Here is a 22,300-nt window from a genome sequence, read left to right on the forward strand (position 1 = left end):
CTACTAAGCATAAACTGTCCACCAAGCTGAAACAACCGGTGACAGGAGCTGACACCGCAGGCTGTTCAGATCTGGATGCTCCAGCGTTGCTCTGGTAACTGGCACACAGGTGTCTGCACACAGACAGTACTGCATCTGCTGGTGAAGGCACAGCTCAAAAACACTTGCTGTGATGACCTCTTTATTGCATGCAGGGCCAGTCTGGGGAGGTTTGGTGTACCTTCAGCAGCTTGGACTGTCAAGCTCTGTACAGCTGGAATTGCTCAAAATTAGAGCAGAGCATCTTTAGGGTAGAAAGTGTCTCCTGATATCTGTGCAGCACATATGTCATTACCCGTGGAGGATGGAAAGGAAGGATATGCCGGGGACTGTGAATTGCCCAGACACTTCTACAAGGGAGGTGTAATGGCAGGGTACAAGCTGCAGTATTTCAGAGAAGAGTAAACAAAGGGAAAGAAGGAAGAAGACAGGCTGGAATACAGCCAGGCAATGCTCCCCAGCCACCTGCTGAGTCTGCCTTCCTCTAACATCCAGCCTGATATGCAGAACAACTGGAAGGATTTGGGCACTGGTTATGTGCTTAACAAGGGCTAATGGGAAGCCTGAGATGCAAACAGGCAAGGTGCAGGTAAATTAGCAACAACCATCAGGAGACAAATAATTTTAATAGAATCACAGAATCATTTGAGTTGGAAGGAACCCTTAAGGGCCACCTAGTCCAACTCCCTGCAGTGAACAGGGACATCTATAGCTCCATCAGGTACTCAGAGCCCCATCCTCCTGTCTCCAGGGACAGGAAGGATTTTGATCTACTTAAAACGTTGGTGCTTGTGGGTTCCTCTGAGCTGAAAATTCTCGTAAGAAGAATTTCAAGAAATTGAGCTGCACCAAATTATGCAGTGAGCTCTGGGCATCTTCCCAGTGATGTCTGTGCGTGGGAGCTTGGCAGGGGTAAGAGGAGGAGTGTGGAAGAGGTCTGGCTCACTTCTAAGAACAAAACAAAACAAAGATGCAAGGTGTGGGTGTTTGTGACTTAGCCCAGATGCCCTCCGTTTTCTTAATTCCGGTCCAGTTTTGCATTAAATGCTGGGCAAGAATAGACCAACTGAACATTTACTGTTGTTCGGATGAGCCAGGACTCTGGCAGGCTTGTGCTGCTGGAGCAGATGAAACTAGGCAGCATTTCGTTTTTTTAATGCATGCAAATCTGAAGGGTGTAGTGAGGGTGTTTGGAATGCTGTTCAGCTCTATCAGGATGTTAAATGCAGGTAAATGAGCATATGTCAGCGAAGCTGATGCTGAATGGGAGCAAACAGCTGTTCTCTAGTGCATCACCAGTAGTGGAGCAGATGCATTTGAGACAGAGATGTGAAACAAAATGATAGATGTGACTGTTATCTGCCTACAGAAAGGAGCGTGCAATTAAAATGCAAGCATGAAAGGAGCAGGGTTTTCTTTCACTGGCAACTGTGTGCATTGAAAGGGTGTGAGCAAAGCAGAAGGCACACATTACAGTCTTCAGATTCATCTCCATTTGTGTTGGCAATATATGAGAGGAAAGAGGTAGTAAGACTTTACCTACAGCCAAGTTCTTGGACTTGACACACAAACACAGTGAGATTCGAGGAGCTGATATGATCTGATATGCAAACATGTTGATATATTCCAACTAGCTGTAAGAATACAGTTGGAGGCTTTTCAGTTGCTGGAGTGTTGGTTGAGGAGCTTATGGAATCATTGACCTAATTCTTTAATAAATCTTAAAATACTGGGTAACCTCAAAAACTAGAAACTGAGAATACTGGGCCAGTAGAAAAAGGATGGTGTGGTGACAAAAGCAGACCTGATGGCATGCTTATATTGGGAGACATTTTTCAAAGGAAAATACTGTTTTCGTTGAAGTTGAAGTGCTTTCAAATGGACTAGTTTCAGCAAAACATGCTGTAATGAAAGACATAACAAAACCCAGAAATGTAATACTGACATATTTTTTACACTCTTGGCATAGCATTTTTTATCTGTTTATGTTAAGGAAAATACAAGTTAAATTGGGAATTAAATATTTTCCTTTTGCTGTAGATGTAGATTGCTGAGAACACATTTTAGTCATGGATAATTTTGATGTCATCTTGTGCTATTTCTGCTCTGTTTTGATAACAGGAGAGGAAAAATAACCAAAACAGTGAAAATTTCTATGAATAGGAAACTGATTTTTATATCTCTCTTTGGACAACTGCAGGACCATTGCCAGAATGGATCAAAGTATTGGAGAGATAAGTATGGAAATGCCCACATATGGAATTTCATGGTGTCAGCATAACTAATTAATAGCCACTGAACAGGTTTTTATGGGAATACAGCCTCCCAGATGTCCTTTTCCCATCAACAGCATTTCCAGTATGGCTGGTAACTGTAGGTGCATAGACATGGTAATCTTCTGTTAAGCATAATTCTGCGCGCGTTAATGATAGATTTTTGGTTCTTCATCCATTAACCTGTAGATCTCAAAAGATGAGAACCTGTCATTGAACACATTTCCAATGGGAGTCAGTGTCTTCATGGCTGATCTGCAGATAAATAAAACATCGTTTGCTAATAACTGTGGCAGATGGCACAAAGATTGCCTGTCATCGCTATTTCCCGCTTCACCAAGCATGCAACGTGATCTGGATTGCCTGATGCACTGGCCCCAAGCAAATACAGTGCAGCATAACAAAAAAATCATCTATGATCATGCCAGTGGAGTGCTGGGAGGCATTTCAGCCATAACACGTTCTTGGAAAAGGTGTTGGTATGGATGAGCAATGAAGTCTGATTTCCCACTGAGCTTTGGTGGCACAAAGGAAGGAGCAGCAGGAGGCAGTAAATAACTGTGTGTCAGGGATTACATCTCCTTGCAAAGGCAAAGCAAGAGGAGCCCCATTTCTGCCACCCATGTTTTGAAAATGTTGCTGAAAAATTAAACAGCAAAGGAGGAAAATGTGTTGTAAAAATTGAGAAGAAACTTCTCATGAGCAATAGATTGCCAGATGATTTGTCAACAACGTGCAAATACTTTCCAAGACAGAAAAATCCCTGAGAAGTCTTTTTGTTGCAGCAGAGGAAAGTATAAAAAGAACCTTGTCTGGAAGCAAAAAACAGGCAACACAGAAATCAAGTATGATTTTAAGGATAAGGTCAGTTATTCACTTGAACAAACTGTTGATGACTTGGAAAACTCTTTGATGGCAATCAAACGACCTTGTGGCAGATATATTTTAGTGAGGTACAAATCATTACACCAATTAAAGGCATGCCAGTGTAAATGTTACATCCCGCATGTCTGACTGTCACTGTGTCCAACATTATGAGGAATTATAGTCATATGCTTCTAAAAAACATTTTGCAACATTTATGTGTCTTTACAGAGGGACCTGGGTGGTGAATTGTCTTTTTAGAGCTGCAGCCTCTCTGCAGCATGGTCAGTAGTGGTAGGGGGCACCAACACCCAAGTGCTCAAGTGTCAAACCTTGCCTCCTACAGATTTTTCTCCTATTTCTCGCTTGCGTGAGTTCCTTCACTGTCTTGTCATCATTTGGGAAAGCGTCTGCTATAAATACTCTTAGATCAGATGCTCCAAGATCAGCATTTGGTCTAACAGACAAGAACAGAATTGTTGTTGATGTTAGGACTAAAGATGTGAGGGGCAGCCCATTATTGACACATAAAACTTACCAAGGAGAAACCTTCTGGGTACTCAGCCTTGGTACTAAAGTGAAGACTGATGTTCAGAGGGATGAAACTCTAGAGCTTCCTAACCAGCTCTGTTCAGTACCTTCATGACAATACCAGCCTTCCACATATTAAAAACATCTCAGTAATAGCTGAAATACTACACAAATGGCTCTGCACTTTATGACCTAGTGGCCTTGTATCCTTGCACACCACAGTCAGGATATACCACATTATATGAGTATTAATTGAATGTTTTTAAAATAGAATATAGTGGAAATTATAACATAAATCTAGTCATCTCTTGAAATAGCTGGGTAAGAGGTCAGGGATAACTTTATTGTGGGAACTGTTAACTGCGGAAGTGATTGCATTTTTGTACACATATGAGTAATGCACATGTGCCAAAGAGGAGAGCAGTGACTACCATCCATCTGCAGCAGTCACTGTCAGATATGATACGAACAGATGTATCTGATTTTCACCATAGCAGAACTCAAACCATGAGACAGAAGTCTGTTCTGGTCCTAAACGGGACTTTGTTCAGGTGCTTGTGGGTATGTCCAAGCAATACGCTTAAGAGAGACAAACACAACTGAAATAGGTTCTGGTGTTTCATGACTTTGTCCTTGCAGAGACAAACCATCCAGCACAGCTCCAGGTTCTACGAGCTTGGTCTCAGGCCAAAGGCTTGTTGTTACACTGGAATCCAGTGTCCTCTCAACATTTGTTCTGAGAGCAGCCAACGCCTTGGGACAGTTTGATGGGTAGTAGAAAGAGCAGTAAAATTACACTAGCTCTGTTGAAGTAACAAGAGCAGCAATGCTCTTACCAGTTGCCTCACTGTGCCAACATCCACCATTCAGCAGTTGTCAGTGATGGTCAATAGGTGCATTTTTTCTGCATGGAGGAATTCAGTGACACATCTTTGCTTCATTAACACTTCCATGTCAGATTTCACTTCATCAGACTGTTCCTGTGCTGCCATCTGTCACATGGCAACAAAACGTAATGGAGTATTGGTAGGAAGGATTAATCTCTACTGCCACACCACCAATATCTGCTTCTGACATCATTGGACAACATCATAAAATAGGTGGCATTACTTCTGGAGCAGTCAAGGTGAATAAAAGCTATTTATATGCCAACAAATAGCAAACATTGGCTCTGGAGGTTGATTGATTGCAAGTTTTTTGTAGCTATTGTTTTCAGCTCTGCCAGACTCAATGACAGCCTAATTGAGGGCAACTGCTACCATTTAACCGATCACTATTATTTTGATAACTTATCACAAAGCATTCTGCAGTTTATTAACTCACTTTTCAAACATCTCACCCCCCCCCCCCCCCCCATCCTATTTCATCACTCAGAATGGCCACATATTGACAAAACATCTGAGCCACTAAAAATACATCTGCTTGAGGTTACCAAGAAACCTGTGCACGGCGAGTTCTTTGGAGTCTAACTTCCTATCTCTCATGAGCTGCTTGGGTATTTTTGCCCTTATTTTAGTTAGGTTGACTCAGCACCAGTGCTTTGGTTTCCATTTCCTTGGTCTGTTGCAGAAGGCTGTTAGGATTCAGCTCACAGTGCCTTGTAATGGGAAAGCCATCAGCTTTGCTTGATATCTGAAAGAAAGTGTTGAAAAAAAGACTGGGCACTTCTGGGGAAGAGGTGCTGGTGAGAGAAGAAAAATGACATATGAATCATAATGACTTCAGCAGTATCAACATAGGTGAAATGTGGGCCCTAGTGAATTGCTCAAGCAATTGTATTGGGGTTGCATCTGAGGACATCAAATCGTGGTCTGCTCTGGCAGCCACACATTCTGTGCACCCTGGGGGTTCCGTTCATATTTTCAAGGCAGGACAAATATGGAAATGTACTTGCAGACCCAAGAAAGAACAATCAGAATGACCAGAACCAGTCATGCAGCTGCAGACCAAATTCAACCCTGGGGAAGCCAGAAGGGGACCAAACCCAGGAGGAGACTGGCAGCACTGGGGCCAGGGTGTCATCCAGCAGAGTGGGCAAATCACATCCCAGGTCCTGCCTGCTGAGTAAAGCTCCAGCACTTAGCAGTTCCCAAGACCACAGGTAACAACAGCAGGTTAAAGAACTTAGTTTTATTCAGAGAGAAGGGATTTAAAAGGTTTGACCAAGTTCTTTTAAACCACAGTGGATAAAGCACCATGCTGCACGGTGCACCCCTGCACGGCTGGGCTCCCATTGAGCTCTTATAGCAAAATGTTCTTTGCAAAGCCGTGCAAGCCTCCTCCTTCCCTGGGTGTTCCTCCCAGGTACATCGCTTCTGCCTCCCTTCCTGCATCCCACCCTGCCAGCAGGACCTGCCCTCCCACAAGAAACACCGAGGGGATGCTCAGGCATGTTCAGCTCCACTTTGCGATGTAATTAAGGAGAAGGACTTGCCAATGTAGGCAGCCCTGACCGCTGCTCTGTGTGCTGTTGCAGGTCTCTGGCTCAGATCAGCAGCAGCAAGACAGCCAGGACGTTGCAGCAGCCTTCTGTGCCTGACAGCGAGCGAGGCAGTGTAGAAAGACACTGAGCCACCTGTGATACTGCAAAAATGTCACATCAGAGGCTCCAGTGAATGTCTTCCATGGGCCCAGCACCTGTACTGCCACCAAGCTCCGTCTCTCAGCTAGAGGACGTAGAAGTCATTGTTGTTTGATAGATCGCTGTAATGGCAGAGGGCAAGAGCTGGGCCCTGTGCAGGTGGGGGCTCAGGGCGACTCCTGCCCGGCATCCCCTGCCCCTCAGCCTTGCACAGGTGGGTCTCCCACCTGGGCTCAGCCACCGCCCTCCGCTTACGTTTCAGTCTGCTGCCGCCATGGCAGTATGTCCCACAGCACCGGCAGGCCAAGAAGCGCGAAGCACGGTGCTTGGCCTTTGGCGTGGAGGTTGGGGGTGTAAGGGCTCCCTGCGGCTCAGGCCGACCTTTCAACCGACTCTTCCTCCTCTGGATGGGATCAGGGCTGATGTCGGACTGGGAGGAGCAGCTCTCGTTCCAGCCGGAGCCAGCACTCAGGCTGCGCAGCGGCAGGGCGAGCCGCAGGGCCTTCCAGAAGTGCGAGCCCGAGCGCTTGGACTTCTCCCCCTTCCAGGTGACAAAGGAGACGGACTCCTTCAGCTGGAGGATGCTGGGGTGGGTGCACTGCAGTGGTCTGTACTCCACCACAATGAGCTTGGTGGCGATGGTGTTCTGGCACATGATGCCCAGCTTGAACTCCAGCAGGCTGATGCTCTTCTCCATCAGGTAATCAGGGCTCAGCACCACGATCATCCTGCGGCTCCTCTGGATGAAGTCAAACACCGCTTCGGTGGTATCTAAGAGCGCAAGGGAGAGGAGTTGGGGTGCACAAGGGTGGGGGTGCAGGGAGAGAAAAGCCAGAGGAAGCTGTTTGATGGCAAACCTGCACAGATCCCCCCTCCCCACCAAAGGCCTGGCACAAACCCAGTGAATCTCCACTTGGAGACCTGTGCTCCTGACAGCTGGGACTGCAGGAGCAACATCAGCATTTTTGCTTTGCAATTGGCTTTTGAGAAGGCTGAAGTGGTAAATGAGAGGCCAGAATGACAGGATAAGCCGGGATTGTACTCTGTCTTCAGCACTGCATGGCATCACCACTGCCCAGGGGAGTCTTGTAAAACAAAGGTCTTGGTCACAGCTCGGGCAGTCCCTTTCACCAAGGGGAACCAATTGCCCCATCAAGTCACCAAGACTAAGGCCCACCTCCCTCCTTCTCATGCTGCTTATCCAGAAATGGAAGCCTCCAAACTTAGAAAGCGGAAAATGTCAGCCTTAAACATCTCCATCAAATCCCCTGTCTGCAATGTGGTGGGGATGAAAATACTGTCCTTCAAAGTTTTTCTTGGGGTCGATTGCAGCTTGTACAGCTCAGCAAGATGCTCGGTTGGAACAGTGCCTGACAAGGGCAGCATCTCTTTCATTATGAGCACTGAAAAGCAGCAAACCTGAAGGATGTCCTTGGAGTTCTATCTGTGGTTTGGGATGCGGTAAGCATATTGAAGGTGTCATGGCTAATGGGTGAGCAGCGGAAAGAATGGGAATTAATAGGGTTGCTGCACTTTGCAAATTAACTCTGGCTCATTAACAGAAGCGTGAAACTTAAAAAAATACCTGTGTGAGGACACCCACTTCCTGCACACTGGTGCTGGGGAATACCTGAGGACATGCAGTGCTTGAGCAGGGCAGGAGCACTGGGTAAGCAGAAAGAAAAGCCCCCTGATGAAGGGCTGTGGCAGCGAGGATAACTCAGCCTCATGCCCACGGGGAGGGCCAGGCCTTTGCCCTGCAGAGGAATGGCAGCAGCATCCAGCTGCCCTCTGTCAGCTGAGATTCACATAAATAACAATACTACTCCTTCCATATGATGGCCATGCTGTTTTTCTTTCAGCCCTTGGCTCTCCTCTGTTTCCTTGTCTCACAGTGGAAGGCGCACTGCCTTGAACCTGAATGTGTCTTATTTTAAGACCATTCAAATAAATGCTTCTTCAAAGAAGCTGTAAACCACATTGTCTCTAGGTTATTTGGGGACCAAGGACATGGGATAGGAAAAATGATTGAACAATTAATATCCTAACAGAAGAAGTAGGGCACTTTGCTTTGTTTTTAACACTGGAATTCGAATCAAACTATTTGGAGTATTATTATCTTGTACAAAAGGTTTATGGGGATTCCTCCCCACCCACACACATATAGGAAAACACTGATTCATTGAAATCAGAAGTAGATGATACAGTCAGTTCTGTCAGAATTGTCACATAAAGCTTCAGAATGCTCTAACCACCCTATTTCAAAGGCATAAAGAATCGGCACCAATCTCCTAATGACTGAGCCCAGGCCTCATTCAAACCTTTCTAAAACTGACTGAGATCTATTTTGAAATCAGCTAAGCTTCAACATCTTCTGAAGGAAAAAAAAAAGCTCCTTTGCTGGCTTGAAAGGTCTTTCTTTTTGAAAGTGGAATTCAGAATCACGGAGAAAGGTAGGCAGGAGCAGCCCCTGGGAGGTCACCTGTTCCACCCGCCTGCACAAAAAGAACAGGTTCAACTAATGTGAATGACTCCAAAACTGCTGAAATAAAGTTTTTTCATTGAGCTGACAGTGATGGTTTTCTTTTAACCATTTTAAATTTGCAGCCTTTTGAGACTCATTTTTTTCACAGGCAAGATGTTCCAATTCCTGAAGGTGTGTTTTATTCCTGAGAATGGGATGCCTTTAGACTGGCCTGTCTGAGATGCTTGAGACTATCACATGTGTTTTCTTGTTCACTGCAGGGGAGTGGGACTAGGTGATCTTTATGGGTCCCTTCCACCTCAAAAGATTCTATGAATCCATTTTATTTGCTAGTGGTCTTGAAGTCTTGGGCTCTCTTTGAACTTACTGCTACCATGCAGTCAAAGTTAAGAAAGTGGCTGAGAAAAAGAGAAAAAAACACTGACAACCTTTTCTAGCCCAGCTGCCTGACGGTGATGGGCAAAGCAGCATAAGACCAAGTCTGGTTTCTCTACGTAGGGCAGACACATTTCCAAAATTCCAGCTCATTGCTCAGCTTCTCAAGCAAAGGGATGGTGTTTCCAATCACTCTATCCCGTGATTGCTCTACATGTTAGAGGCTTCTCGTACATGCGTGTTCACTTCTGGGTGACACATGACTGGCACAGGCACATCATGAAACCACCTTTTAGCCCTCTAAAGCAGCATCCCAAACCACCCTGACATTTGGACTACATACATTTCTTTAACACCCTTCTGCAGATGTAATGGAGAGGAAAATGATACTCATGACAAATGCACAAGGACTGAAATGCAAAAGTGAAAATGTTTTATTGAAAAGCAAAATAAAATAATACTGATGTTTCACAGACCAAATAACACAAAGGCAAAACCATACAGAAAAGAGAAGGGAAAACTCTGTAACAGTTACAGGACATCAAAGAGTATAGGGAGAAAAATATTATTTCCAATTTGTTCAAGGCTGTTTCTCTAAGAAATAACAATGAGGAACTCTGTATGAACTGCACGTTGATAAATGTTAGATTACGGTACAGAGACACAAACAAATCAACTGAACTGGACAGATGCTGTGACAGGAGCCATCATGGAAACCAGATGTGGCACTGGATGAAATGGCAGGTGTACTGGAGCAGCTCCCAGGGACGGGAGTCCATCCCTGTGTGGAAGATCCCCATGAGGCCCATGGTGATGCATATTTTTAAGTCAAGTTTTTAACAATCAGACTCTAACGCAGTCCTGCTTTGGCCTCATGGCCTTCCTTCTGCTTGGAGATCTTGCAGCTGATTACAGGGATGCTGAAATCCCTAATAAAAATGGGAAGCTGGGCAAAATGATGCAGGGCTCATAAAGCTTCTCCTGAAGCTGAAGTGCTGAGAAGTGCTGCCTCCTGTCATTGAAACTTCCTGGAGTGCAGGGAGCAGCTCTGTCCCTCTACAGACTGCCATGGGAAGTAGGTTCAGTAACAGCAGAGCTTTTCCATGTCCTGAGCAGATGAGGCTCTCTGCGACCTTCAGCAAAGCTGACTGCAACTTTTCATGTGCGCTTACAGCAAAACTTATTTGGGAGTGAGGGAAAGAGTGTGTAAGGGATGAAAATGGAAGTGGAATAAAAGGAATTGCTATGTGTTCCACATTGGTATAGCACCTGCCCTAACGATGTGGGTGGCTGGGGCTGCCTGCTGCCCTGCCAAAACACTATTAAGCAAAAGATGCTACAAGCAGGGGCTTTGCTGACGCTAGGATTCACTCCCACACCTTCAAGGCTGGGCTGCTCACTAGGACATCCTCAAACCTTGTTGCCAGCTAAGTGAATAGTGCACAGACACCACTTCATAGTGCTTTTTTAATGCCATTTTCAACAGCTATGTTTCACCCATTGAACACCAACAGAAAGAAACCGTGAGTCAGAAGAGACTCAGGAGCACACACTGTCTACACAAAATAAGCATGCACTTAGTGTGTATAGCGCTGAATTCCACAATTAAGTGGGAAGGCCCTTGTACAGGGAGCTACAGGAGAAATGACACCCCTGGAGCTTCTAGTATTATGTAAAAACTTTGTGAATAACAGCACCAATCAATGCCAGGGTCCTGCTGTGCTCTGCTCTGTGCTACAAGGGAGGGGACACCCTCATTTCTATGCTGAAAGGGTTGTGTGCTGGGAGTTAATCTACATTGTATTTTCCTATGCTCAGCTCATTGCCTTCTATTGAAGCAATGGCTTGTACTCAGTGGGTTTCATACTTGCATTATGTGCAAAAATTGCAGAAGCTGAAATATTCAACAACTGGAAACAAGAGGGGTAGAAGTTTGCTCTGTAAAACCAAAGCCAGTTTAAACCTCAGCCCCAAAAGACGAACAGCTGTTATTCAGACCCAGGTGGAGCACACTAAGTCTTAGCACACTAAGTCTTACCCACCTGGATGGAACTTTCAGTAAGCTCAAGTAACTTTGCTGGATTCCCTGGAGAGTTGAGCATATAACCACTGATCTCCCAAAGCCGCCAGCAGTACCCTGCACAATGCTTTCCCCAGCCAGCAGCACAGAGACAGCAGGTAGGTTCAGTAGTATATTGGGGTTTGTTGCAGTGCTTGGGAAATCCCTGAGCTTACTTCTCTAAGTACTTCTTCATCTCTCGAAGATGCTCCTCGGCCTGTGCTAATGAGGGGTATCCCCTGGAACACAAGGATGAACAGCTCTAGAGACAGACCACTTATTAGTAGAAATGCTACAATACAAATAGCACCTATAAGAGCATGTTAATAAAAAATGTATACATATATTGCTTTTGTAACAGCAATTCCATATTGCTAAACTACCTGAATGCATCAGCTCCTATAGAAACATGGGGAGAGAAGGTGAGGAGCTTCAAGAGTTTATGATATAGGAATGTGTGGTCACACAGTAATCAGGACTACAGGGCTGGGACACAGATCACAGAATTGTAGGGGTCGGAAGGGACCTCCAGAGGTCTTCTAGTCCAACTCCCCCTGCAAAGTAGGCTCCCTGCAGCAAGCTGCACAGGTAGGCATCCAAGCAAGTCTTGAATATCTTCAGAGAAGAAGAATCCACAACCTCCCTGGGCAGCCTGTGCCAGTGCTCCATCATCCTCACTGTGAAGAAGTTCCCTCACATATTGGTGCAGAACTTCCTATGCACAAGTTTATGGCCATTTCCCCTTGTCCTGTCCCCACAGATCTCTGAAAAGAGGTTGGCCGTGTCCGGTTGACTCCCACACTTGAGGTGTGAATAAACATTAATAAGATCACCTCTGAGTCTTCTTTTCTCAAGGCTAAACAGATCCAGTTCACTCAGCCTTTCCTCTCAGGGGAGATGCTGCAGGTCCTTCATTATCTTTGGGTCCCTTAGCTGGACTCTCTCCAGATCTCTGTCTTTTTTTGTACCAGGGAGTCCAGAACTGGATGCAGTACTCCAGGTGAGGCCTGACCAGAGCTGAGGAGAGGGAGAAGATCACCTTTCCTGACCTGCTGGTCATGTTCAGTGCACCCCAGAATCCCATTGGCCTTCTTGGCCACCAGGGCACACCACTAGCTTGTGGCTAACCTGTCATCCACCAGGACCCTCAGGTCCTTCTCCACAGAGCTCCTTTCCAGGTCATCCCCCAATGCATAATGATACTTGTGGTTATTCCTTCCCAGGTTCAAGACTCTACACTTGCTTTTGTTAAACCTCACCTGCTTCACTGCTGCCCAGCTCTCCAGGTCAAAATGAAAGGCTCTTTATTGGAGCCGCCATTCAAACTGAACCCCAAACTCTGCTATTGGGAACAAGAATCAGGACAGAGTGAATGGAGGAGAGGAAGCTAAGGAACATCCCATAGGAATTGGATCAAAGAGTATCAGCGCATACAAATGCTACATTATCACAAGGTGCAGGCTGCACCCCACCTGAAGACCCCAAATAAGAGACCCGGGCTTCTCTGGTTCATTACAAGGGCGTGCAATCACAGAGGGGAGTGCGTGTATCTTTGGTCTTTCTAATGCCAGAACAGTAGAAAAGCTACAGGGAGGCACAACTGTCCTCTGAAACACTTGGGACATAGACCCACCCATTCCCTGGCCTAGCTTCTATACTTCTGGTGGGCTTTTTGTTTCGAGGGTAGGTTCTGGGTTGATGTTTTTGTTGTTTTTTTGTTTGTTTTTGTTTGTTTCCTTTTTGTTTTTGTTTTGTTGGGGTTTTTTTTGCTGAAACATTTTTTTTGCTCAAACATTTCTCAGGGAGACGTATGAGGGCTCTTGCCCATCAAGGCTTGAACTCCTAATAATTTTTTTTACTGGCAGTTCCACCTGTAGCTGTTTCCAGAACCTGCCCTTCGGGAACTTTGATTTCTCTCCTTTCCATTTAATGATAGTCAAGGCTGCCTTGGCTTGCTTCAGCTCCTTCACTTTGCTCTTCTTGATGACTTTGTACTGCACTAGAATGACTTTGATGTTGCCCTTGGAGGCCATATTCTCTAGACCAGCCTTGAGCTCCAGCAAGGCCTGTGTCCCCTGCAAGACATAGTTGGGGCTCAGGACAACAAGCAGGCGTTGGCTTTTCTGGATGAAGCTCAGGGTTTCATCTGTGACAACTGGGAGAAAGAAACATCAGGGTGGTTAGTGATGGCTGAGAACAGGCTGCTGAGCTGCTCATGTGATTCCACATAGCTTTTAGAAGGGGATGATGAAATCCCTCAGATGCCCCTTCCAAAGACCACACTGGTGCTTCCCAAGCTCTGTAAGACCTCCTAGCCCATCATCCCACAGGAGAACCTCTGTTTCTCATGGGTTAATTTACTTAGGAAATACTGTTATATTAATCAATTTTACACTAGTTGTTCCTGCAGCTATCATTGATAAAAGCAGATCTCAGCATTGCCAAAAGTGACAAGTAAACTATTCAGAAGACTTCTAATGATGTGTCCAAAAATGACAAATATCATGGTAACTGTGGATCATCTTTGTTTTTCTAAAACCTGTATGTAGATTGTCCTTAGCCACCTTTCTGTAATTAATGTGAAAATCCCCTGTAAGCATGAATCACAGTGCTTGCTCTCTCTGCTGCAGGGTTTCCCTCATTGCACTGACAACAGAATGCTCCTGAGTGGTCAAAAAACACAATGGAGAATAAAATAACACAGACAGGCAACTTCATTTAGCTGTCAAGCTCATTTGATTAGTTCCTGTCAGCAAAGTCATAGGATAATCAATCTCCCACTGTTCCTTCACCAAGGACAACATAACTCTCCCAACAACACAGATGCACACTCCAGAGGCATGGCACCAGCTGCCAAAAGCTATTTCCTGGCCTGCTGTGCTTCCCCAAGAAGATTAGTCAAATCCTAGCTCAGAAGCAGTTGGGAGTGCCCAGCAGCACTGCTGACTGCAGTCGCGAGCCAACAAAGCAAATCTCAGCGAGGCTGGTCCTCAGAGTCACTGGATTGAGGCTGGCAGTGAGTTGAGATGGGAGCACCTTTTGGGTGATGGTGAAGGGCAAGGGAGCTCAGGATTACTGTGCTGGAAAGAAAATGAAACTCTCTAAAGGAAGAGCAATAGAAAAAGTGGCAGAGTGGAACACAGGGAAAGATGGGTGTCTTGAGGAGCAACTAGTAGGAAAGTCAGTCTGCCTGGAGCCAGCAGAGGTCCTGCAAAGCCCAGTGCAGCAGCTGGGCTGCCTGGTGTTGTGTCGCTCACTTTGACAGTCTTGTGTCTGTTTCAAGCTAGCTCATGTTCATTCTGCCTTCCCAATGATCTTGCAAATATCAAGTACTGGACCGCACTGGTTTGGGTCTTTACGCTGTCAAAACTACTGCCCTCTGACCTCTTCTGGGAGACAAGGGGCACAGGCTGGTAGGCAACACTAAAGGCAGCTGCGCTCACCTGTAGCCTTCTTAACAGGCAGTGTTTACAACAGCCCCAGAAGACTGGGGAATTAAATAAGTTTCTACATGAAGTTGGTGAGTATGCTTCTGGCCCATAGCAATCTTAGGCAGCAGAGTGGTGGAAGATGCTCTGTCAGCCTCAGTTTCACAAACTTCCATTCTGGTTGATTTTCTGTATCCTACATACAACAAAATATTCTTAACCATAACAACCAATTTTTTTGCTATGTTAGACACAGATTTTCTAATTAATGAAGATGAGTAGGAAGCCTCCTGGGAGGAGGCATTATCATCTCAGAGATGCTGGTAGGGCACACTCCACACCTTGCTGAAGCAGGCATTTCTGGTTATTCCAGGTGTTCACCAATGCCCAGTCCAGCATCACTTTTTTTTCTTTTTAAGCCTTGACTTTATCTCCTAAAGCAGCTCAGAGGTTGTGTGTCAATGCCAGTAGAGATTTCCTTTGTGCTGATAAAAACAACCACTCCCATACATCACTCTTAGAGAAAGCAACTGAAATGACCACAGCCACCACTTGTTCCAGGCCACCAGAAAAGCTTCTGTGGACATTTGTGACACTGTCACGTGAAGCAAAAACATGAGAAGATACCAACAGAAGATTCTTCTTGGAGATAGGGAGGATGAAAGCTGGAAAGGCCAGCTCTGATCAGTTATCCCAGCCCCCAGCAGGCAGATTGAAACTATATCTTTAAGGTCCCTTCCAACCCAAGCCACTCTACAGTTTTATGATTTTATGATCAGTAGCTCAACAACCAATAAAGAGGAAAGGATGCACATGGAGCACAGCCCCTGTGAAGTACTCACTTCCCCCAGGGAGGCTGTCTCTGTCGAAGATACACAGCTTGTACCCAAATTCATTTTCCAGGACTCCCCGTAGCGTCAGCAGCACAAATTCTTCCTCCTCTGCATTGCGTGCGTAGGACACATACACATCATACTCCTTCCCATCTGAGCATTGAGAGAATGCAGAGAAACACAAACAGCAGAAGAGACACTTGTGATGCTGCACATGCTGAGTCTTTGACTTTCCTCAGGGGAAAAGCAAATACAAAGGCTCACTTTGAGCCCAGGTATTGCAGGTCAAGACATCAATTTCTGTAGCTCTAAGACAGCAGTGCTTTCTCTGATTGCCCCAGGCTGGACGTGAAGGTACCCAGACACCATTGGGCTGCTAAAGACAAAACTAAAGACAAAAGACTGCAACAACACAACCAATCCGTTCTGTCCCATGTGTCCTTTTCTGTCACTTCTGACACTGCTCCCTCTTATCACTGTCTAATCAGTTGAGCAATCCCACCAGACGTTTGCACTATGCCTAAGCTCTCTGAAAGCCACATCATCCCCCTTCACCCAACAAGAGTTCCAACACCCTCCTCATCCCAGAGAGGACACTATCTCAGCTCATACTCCCCTGAAGAAAAATCCCCAGTAACACAGAGAAGATGTGGTCATACTGAAGAAAAAGAGTACTTAATTATCTCATCCTTTTGGATGCCTTCCCACACATTAAAGCAAATCGCTCCTGATTTGAGAGTCCCTGCATAGAATCAGAAGCCAGGCAATTACTTACAAAATAAGCCCTTTAACTCCTTACCTAGAATAGTTTCATCTGTTCCAAAATGAGCTCGATAGAAGAGGACCATTTCAAGCCAATAAACGTGATAGATGACAATAAGCACCACAACCAGCAGGATGGTTGCTCCCAGTCCACAGGCCAGCTCCACAGTGTACTTTGGTGCTGCAACTGGATGCAAAAAAGAACAAGGGGCCAGGTTTACCAAACAGGCTGTACTGTCAGCTAAGCAGGAAATATGCACTATATGTAGTCAAATGATGCAGAGGAACACTGGGAAATGAAAGCCAAGAGCCAAGCTGGCCCTTCAGAGGAAGGTGGCCAAACCAAAGCTTGTCTGGCAGGACACGTGACAGCAGAGCTGCAGATGGAAATCACTTGCACAGCCTAAAGTCAGCATATGAATGCGATCCTCTCATGGGGTCGTGCAACCTCTTTGGGCAGCACAACAGCACATACTACTCGAAGTGTCAGCTAAAGCTCACCTGCAACAACATAAAGGCAATGGCCACTGCTTTCCCTCCCCATCTCACACAGTTCTTGCATCGCATCCAAGAACAACAGCAAGGATATAACTAGCCTTGACCTGACTGCTTCCTATCACAAAGGAAGAATCAGTTTGTATCAGAAAAGCTGAAGCACTTGCAAACAAGGACAACCCTGTGGGCAACAAAACAAGATCACAGCATCCCCTCCAGTTCTTTGTATTGTGGTCAGAAAAAAAACTGTATTCCTAGACAACTCTTTTTTTTTTAGTTTTTAATAGTTACTCGTGGCAGCTCACATGCATGCTGGCAAACTGCATGATATGAACAGTGAATGGAAACATCACCAAATTTCAAGATCTATTAAATTTTATTAGAAACTTAATTATCAAAGAGAAAATGAAAGGAATTTAACAAGTTTCACTAGGTGATGAGCAGCAGACGTACAAGGGAAAGAAGGGAAAGCATCCAGAAAAAAAAAAAAAAAACAGGAAACTTGTATAACCTAATGTAATGAAATAGTTGGAGCCAACATTTACAGCTACTTGCTATAGACTGGAAGATAAGTGGCAAGGGGTTAGGTTCAAAGGATGCCTGGTGTTCCTATGCCCAGTGACCTTAGTTCAAGGTTGTTCTGCCAGAAGTGCGTGAGGCCGAATCTTGCAAGTTTCTGTGGAACAGAGCAGAAAGGGGGAGTTGTGAGTAACCAATTCTGCTCAGAGTAAACCCACTCAGCTGCTGCAGGAGCAAACATAAGATGAAGAGAGGAGAATAGAGCAGACCAGTCCACTAGGTACAGCATTTAGGCACTGCTGTCTGGGGAAGGAATTTGAAGGCTTTAGATTCACTTCTGCTTCACGTACAACCATTACCATTCCAGAAGAATTATATGGAGTAAACACACTAGCAGATGGCTTCTGTCTTTCTGTTCTGTTTGGTCTATTGTTTCTTCCTAGTGATCCAGAAAAAGTTCATTTCAAATGAATGGGACTAAAAATGAAAGAAGCCAAGGACCAAGAATGAAGAGGAAGAACTATCTAGAATAGATTTATATGAGACTTCCCACTTTAACAGGAAAAAGCAGGAGGAACAATATGTCTAGCACAATCTCCACAAGGCAGACCAGCATCTCATATGGGAGAGGGGAATTCTGATCTACAGCAAGCTGTATTGAACCTCTAGATGAAGTTGATAAAACAGAAATATCCACCTTATTCATGAAAACTTATGTACCTATACTGAAGGCTCAGTTCTTATTACTGAGAGGTGGGTCTGTGAAAGAGAAAGAAATAACTGTGATGGAAAAGATGTAGGAAAAAAAAAATGCACTCTGAATAAAGCTTGACCAGTCCATAACAACCACACTGAGGTGGTTGTATCTAGATTGGAGCATCATCACAGCAAGGAGTCAGACTACCTCACTTCCCATGTAACATCAGAGAGTGCAACATCCCTTCTGCAGGATGCCAGCAGATAACTGTTGCAATGCACAAAACCCTCACACAACCAACTAATCCAAAATCATTTCAAACCACCTGTCTCCTTGAATACGCATCAGCTGCAGTACATGGATGGTGTGAGAAAGACTCTACCCCTCTCCCATTCTCACCAGGCAATTGACCATGGCACAGGCATGAGACATGCATGCTTTGCTGCACAACACCAAATGCAATATAACCAACATAACATCTATGCATAGGGAATAGTGTGCACTAGGAAAAAAAGAAGAAAGCCTGAATTAAATAATTGTTCCCTTTCTGTTATGCAGGGCAAGGCTCAAAGCAGGATGGATAGCCCAGTGTGAGTGTGCCTCAGTTCATAACCATACTCTGCAAGTACTTTACCTTTCATGCGCACTATGGCCTGGCTATGGCCTTCCCCTCTGGCATTTCTGGCATAGCAAGTGTAATTGCGTTTCAAGTCCTCCGGCGTGGCTTTTGCAACTGTTAGAGTCCTTATGATAGTTTTGTCTTCAAACCTTCTAGGAATTTCACTGCAAGAGGAAAACTAGAGCTTTACATACCTGAACACTTATACCTTCATCCAGGTCACCAACAAGTAAGTTGCAGAAGACTAAATCCAGTACTGACCCCTGTGGGACACTGCTAGCTACAGGCCTCCAACTAGACCACTGACTGACTGCAGCCCTCTTAGCTCTGCCATTCAGTCACCCACACATCTTTCCCCACAGCAGTGTCATCGTATTTTAAAGAAAAAGAAGGTTCTTGCCCACAAGGCAACAGATCCCATGAACAAGCCCACTCCACTTCTCCTGTGCAATCCTGGATGAGTCACTTTGTCTCTCTGCCTGAACTTACTGCTATTCTCATTTTGCAGGTACTTCCTTTTGCCCTTCTATCTTCTACAATGGTTTGCAAACCAATCAGGTAGTGATTGCCTTCTATATTTAATCCAGCACCCAGTAAACAAGCTTCTGAGCCTCATTTGGATTCTTCATATAATTGAATCTCTCTGCATTCCTCCTAATCGATACTACACGTAACGCTACCATTTGTTTTCAGCCTCTGTCTCTTGAAACATTTTGTCATTTAAGCTATTTCAAGTCATTCCTCTAAACAAATCTGTGACTGCCCATTTCTGAAATCTCATGATACCATCAGGTGATTGTATTGGTACCAAGATCTGAATGGGTGATGATGAGAACAATGAGACAAAAGCTCCCACAAACCTTTCTCTAAGGCAAGGCACTGTTTAAAGGTTTAAATGCCTTCTCCCTGGAGCTCACTGCAGGACGGTGCAGATACATGACTACCTGACCAAGGGGGAAGGTGGAGATCCACACTCCCTTTCAAAACAAAATTTAGACTAGTATTTGGCCCCAGAACCTGCAGAGGAAATATAAGAGCAACAGGATTTTAGGAGATCTCAGAAGATGTGACACCCTCGTGCTTTGAACCATTTGCCTAAAGACTTCCCTCACGGTTGGAAAAGCCATAAACATGCTGCAGACAGCTCTCGCAGGGCTATGGTACTGCTATTTGTACCCATATCCCCCTGCAGGACCCAGGTCAGAGTTAGAAAAATCAAGTGTTACCTTTGTGTGACATTTATCTTGGGGTCCATGACATCATCTGTATTTTTCCCATCGATGGTCCACCACACCTCAGTTCGAGAGTCCTTCAGAAAGGTGAAAAAGACCTCACAGGACAAAATAAGATCATCTCCTAGGAAGAAATGGTCACATTGAAGTGTCACAAAGCACAAATCGCACCATACTCACTTCTGAGCTTTCCAGTGGCCCTACCAGCCTGAGCTCTGTCTCCCTTTAGGAAGAAACAAGGCCAGCACACACTTTCAGACATCTGGTATCTGTTTAATAACCCAGACATACTGACTTGTGACAGAAAAACAGAAAAAATATCCCACTTTCCTAAATACTTCAGAAATTCCTTGACTGCACCATGAGACAACCAAATAGAGATGCTCCACACCAACCACTTCTTGAAAACCATGGCAGTATTAAGCATTCCTACTGCACAGCAGACAGTGACCTTAAAGAGAAAGATTTTGGTGTGGAAGCAGCTCTTCAGGCACTTCCCCTCAAGATTAAGCTTGGGAGCCTGAATATTGTTATGATCAGCCCACGAGTCTCACAGAGACTGTGGCAGAAGCCTGATCTTCTGAGCTCAGAAGTAGTGCTTCAAAGTGAAGACTGCTGGTAATCATCACCATTGGCATGACATTTATTACAGCAGTGTAACGGGACACAATCCATTCAGCATAGGGAACTGCTCCAAAGAGCTATCAGTCTAAACAGATGGGGTAGAGGAAGTGGTATAATATCCCACTACACAATACTGTAAGGCCAGCAAATGGAGAGCTGTCATTAATTAGGAAGTAACGAGAGGGAGAGGAGATGAGCAAAGAAGTGGCCAGAAGGCAGAAGCCACAACATTGCTGAAAGAGGGAGGGTTTGGAACAAACTACAGCCAGGGTCAGGACTGACACAAAGTCCTACAGGAATTGCTCTAAGTAACTAAGAGCTCTCATTTCATCTGTTTCTGCAGCTGCTCCAGTTCACTGGAGTCCTCTATCTCCTTGCCTGAATATTAAACAAAAATATATCTGTGTGCACAAGTTAACTTTAAAGCTATGCCCTCCTATTCTGTCATGAAGAACTAGCACCACAAACCATCTGCCAGACGGCTTGTGGCAGCTGCTGTGCTCAGTGAGGGGAGGCACTGGGAAAGCATAGGGAGAGGAAAGTCTCTGCCTGACTGGCCATGCATCCCCATCCCCATAGGGATGGCAGGCACTGCTATTTACCTGCTTCCAGTTCGTAGACAACTTCTTTATTTGGGGAGGTAAACTGCGGTGGCAAGGCCTTGTTAGGAGAGCCTGTGGGAGAGAACAGAGAAGCCCACACGGAGGGCTGAGCTTCGTGAGAAATGTGGTCCCTGCAGCTCTACTCACGATGCCCCCCTGCCCCAGTACTTATGCTGCTGTCTAATTTGTGATGCATTAGGGTATGCAGAGTTTCAAGCAAAGGAGAATCTAGTCCTAGAAGCCAAACAGTCCCAGATGCAGATTTTGAGGTTCCTTCAAAGTTTAGGTAAGTCTAGATACAAGGTGTGGGGCCTCTCACATCTGAAGAGCTCCATGTTTCCTGGGACTCAGCACCTTCCATGAACCTATACCAGAAATTATTTTTTATTTTTACCTCCTAAAAATAAGATGCCAACATAAATTCTGATCACAGGCATTTACTTCTGCACTTAAAGCTGTACTTGTCATTCCCCTCAGCGCACACTCCACTGTTCACTAGGTTTTTAAGATCTACAACTCACTGGCAGGAAAGGCCAACCCCTTGACCATGGTGCAGATCTGTCCATGCACTGGCACGGAGATCTGAAATCCCATCTGTCAGAAATCACTCTAGCTCAGTACACAGGGCTTTGAGATTGCAAGAGGAATGGGACAAGCTGGCCACGATTGGACAACCCCCCAAATAATGATGAGTGAAGGGCACTGGAGACAAAAAAAGAGTGTCAGGGTTATGCACTCATGTGCCAGCAGAGGGTACTCCTGACCATCTCATAGGCTGCCTCTCACCAGCCAAAACCTGGTTATCCTTGGTATTCCTTTGGATGCATTTGACATCGGTGGTGTGTAGAGCCTCCAGCACAACACACCCTGGACAGTCACATAAGGCTGACCTCAGCAAGCCAAAATACAGTAGTGATAGATCAGCTGGGTAACACAAACTGAACACAACCACAAACAGACCCTGTGACAGGCTCAAGCAGTTTTCACCACTTCTGCTGTTATCCACCTGCAGCTTACACTTTTTAAAGTCATTCTTACCTACCACCTTCATCTTTACAGTTCTGGTGAGATTATATGTTCTTCCATGGTCCCTGAACGTCACAATGCAGGTGTAATTCCCTTCATATGCGCTGCGGACAACACCAATGACAAGCTTGGGCCCTTGAGGGTGCCGCTCATTGAAGCCATCCACTAACCTGCAGGCCTAGAGTCAGGCAGAAAAAGCACTCGTTTTGGGACTCAGAAAGTTGTTGGTTTAAATCCTACTGCACATATCTGTTTT

General features: G+C 45.3%; 1 protein-coding gene across 3 annotated transcripts in view; it reads right to left on the bottom strand.

Moving 5' to 3' along the window:
- Positions 1 to 5,822: 5,822 nt before the first annotated feature.
- The window catches only part of IL1RAP (interleukin 1 receptor accessory protein), a 41,345-nt gene continuing 24,867 nt past the window's right edge, over positions 5,823 to 22,300 (bottom strand). Inside the window, exons 5-11 of one of the 3 annotated variants that reach the window (XM_065748570.1) lie at positions 22,057 to 22,222; positions 21,019 to 21,090; positions 19,787 to 19,916; positions 18,576 to 18,724; positions 16,268 to 16,417; positions 15,478 to 15,621; positions 5,823 to 7,059 (exon numbers count right to left, since the gene is read on the bottom strand). In XM_065748570.1, the coding sequence (XP_065604642.1) occupies positions 6,374 to 7,059; positions 15,478 to 15,621; positions 16,268 to 16,417; positions 18,576 to 18,724; positions 19,787 to 19,916; positions 21,019 to 21,090; positions 22,057 to 22,222 (1,497 nt within the window). In that variant the 3' untranslated portion in view covers positions 5,823 to 6,373. Of the gene's footprint in view, positions 7,060 to 12,994; positions 13,363 to 15,477; positions 15,622 to 16,267; positions 16,418 to 17,341; positions 17,402 to 18,575; positions 18,725 to 19,786; positions 19,917 to 21,018; positions 21,091 to 22,056; positions 22,223 to 22,300 lie in introns of those variants that run through there. The other 2 variants (XM_065748568.1, XM_065748569.1) reach the window with 2 other exon arrangements.

The sequence above is a fragment of the Cyrtonyx montezumae genome, unplaced genomic scaffold (assembly GCF_038088225.1).
Source record: "Cyrtonyx montezumae isolate F1298 unplaced genomic scaffold, pur_monq_1.0 scaffold_5, whole genome shotgun sequence".
Taxonomy (NCBI): domain Eukaryota; kingdom Metazoa; phylum Chordata; class Aves; order Galliformes; family Odontophoridae; genus Cyrtonyx; species Cyrtonyx montezumae.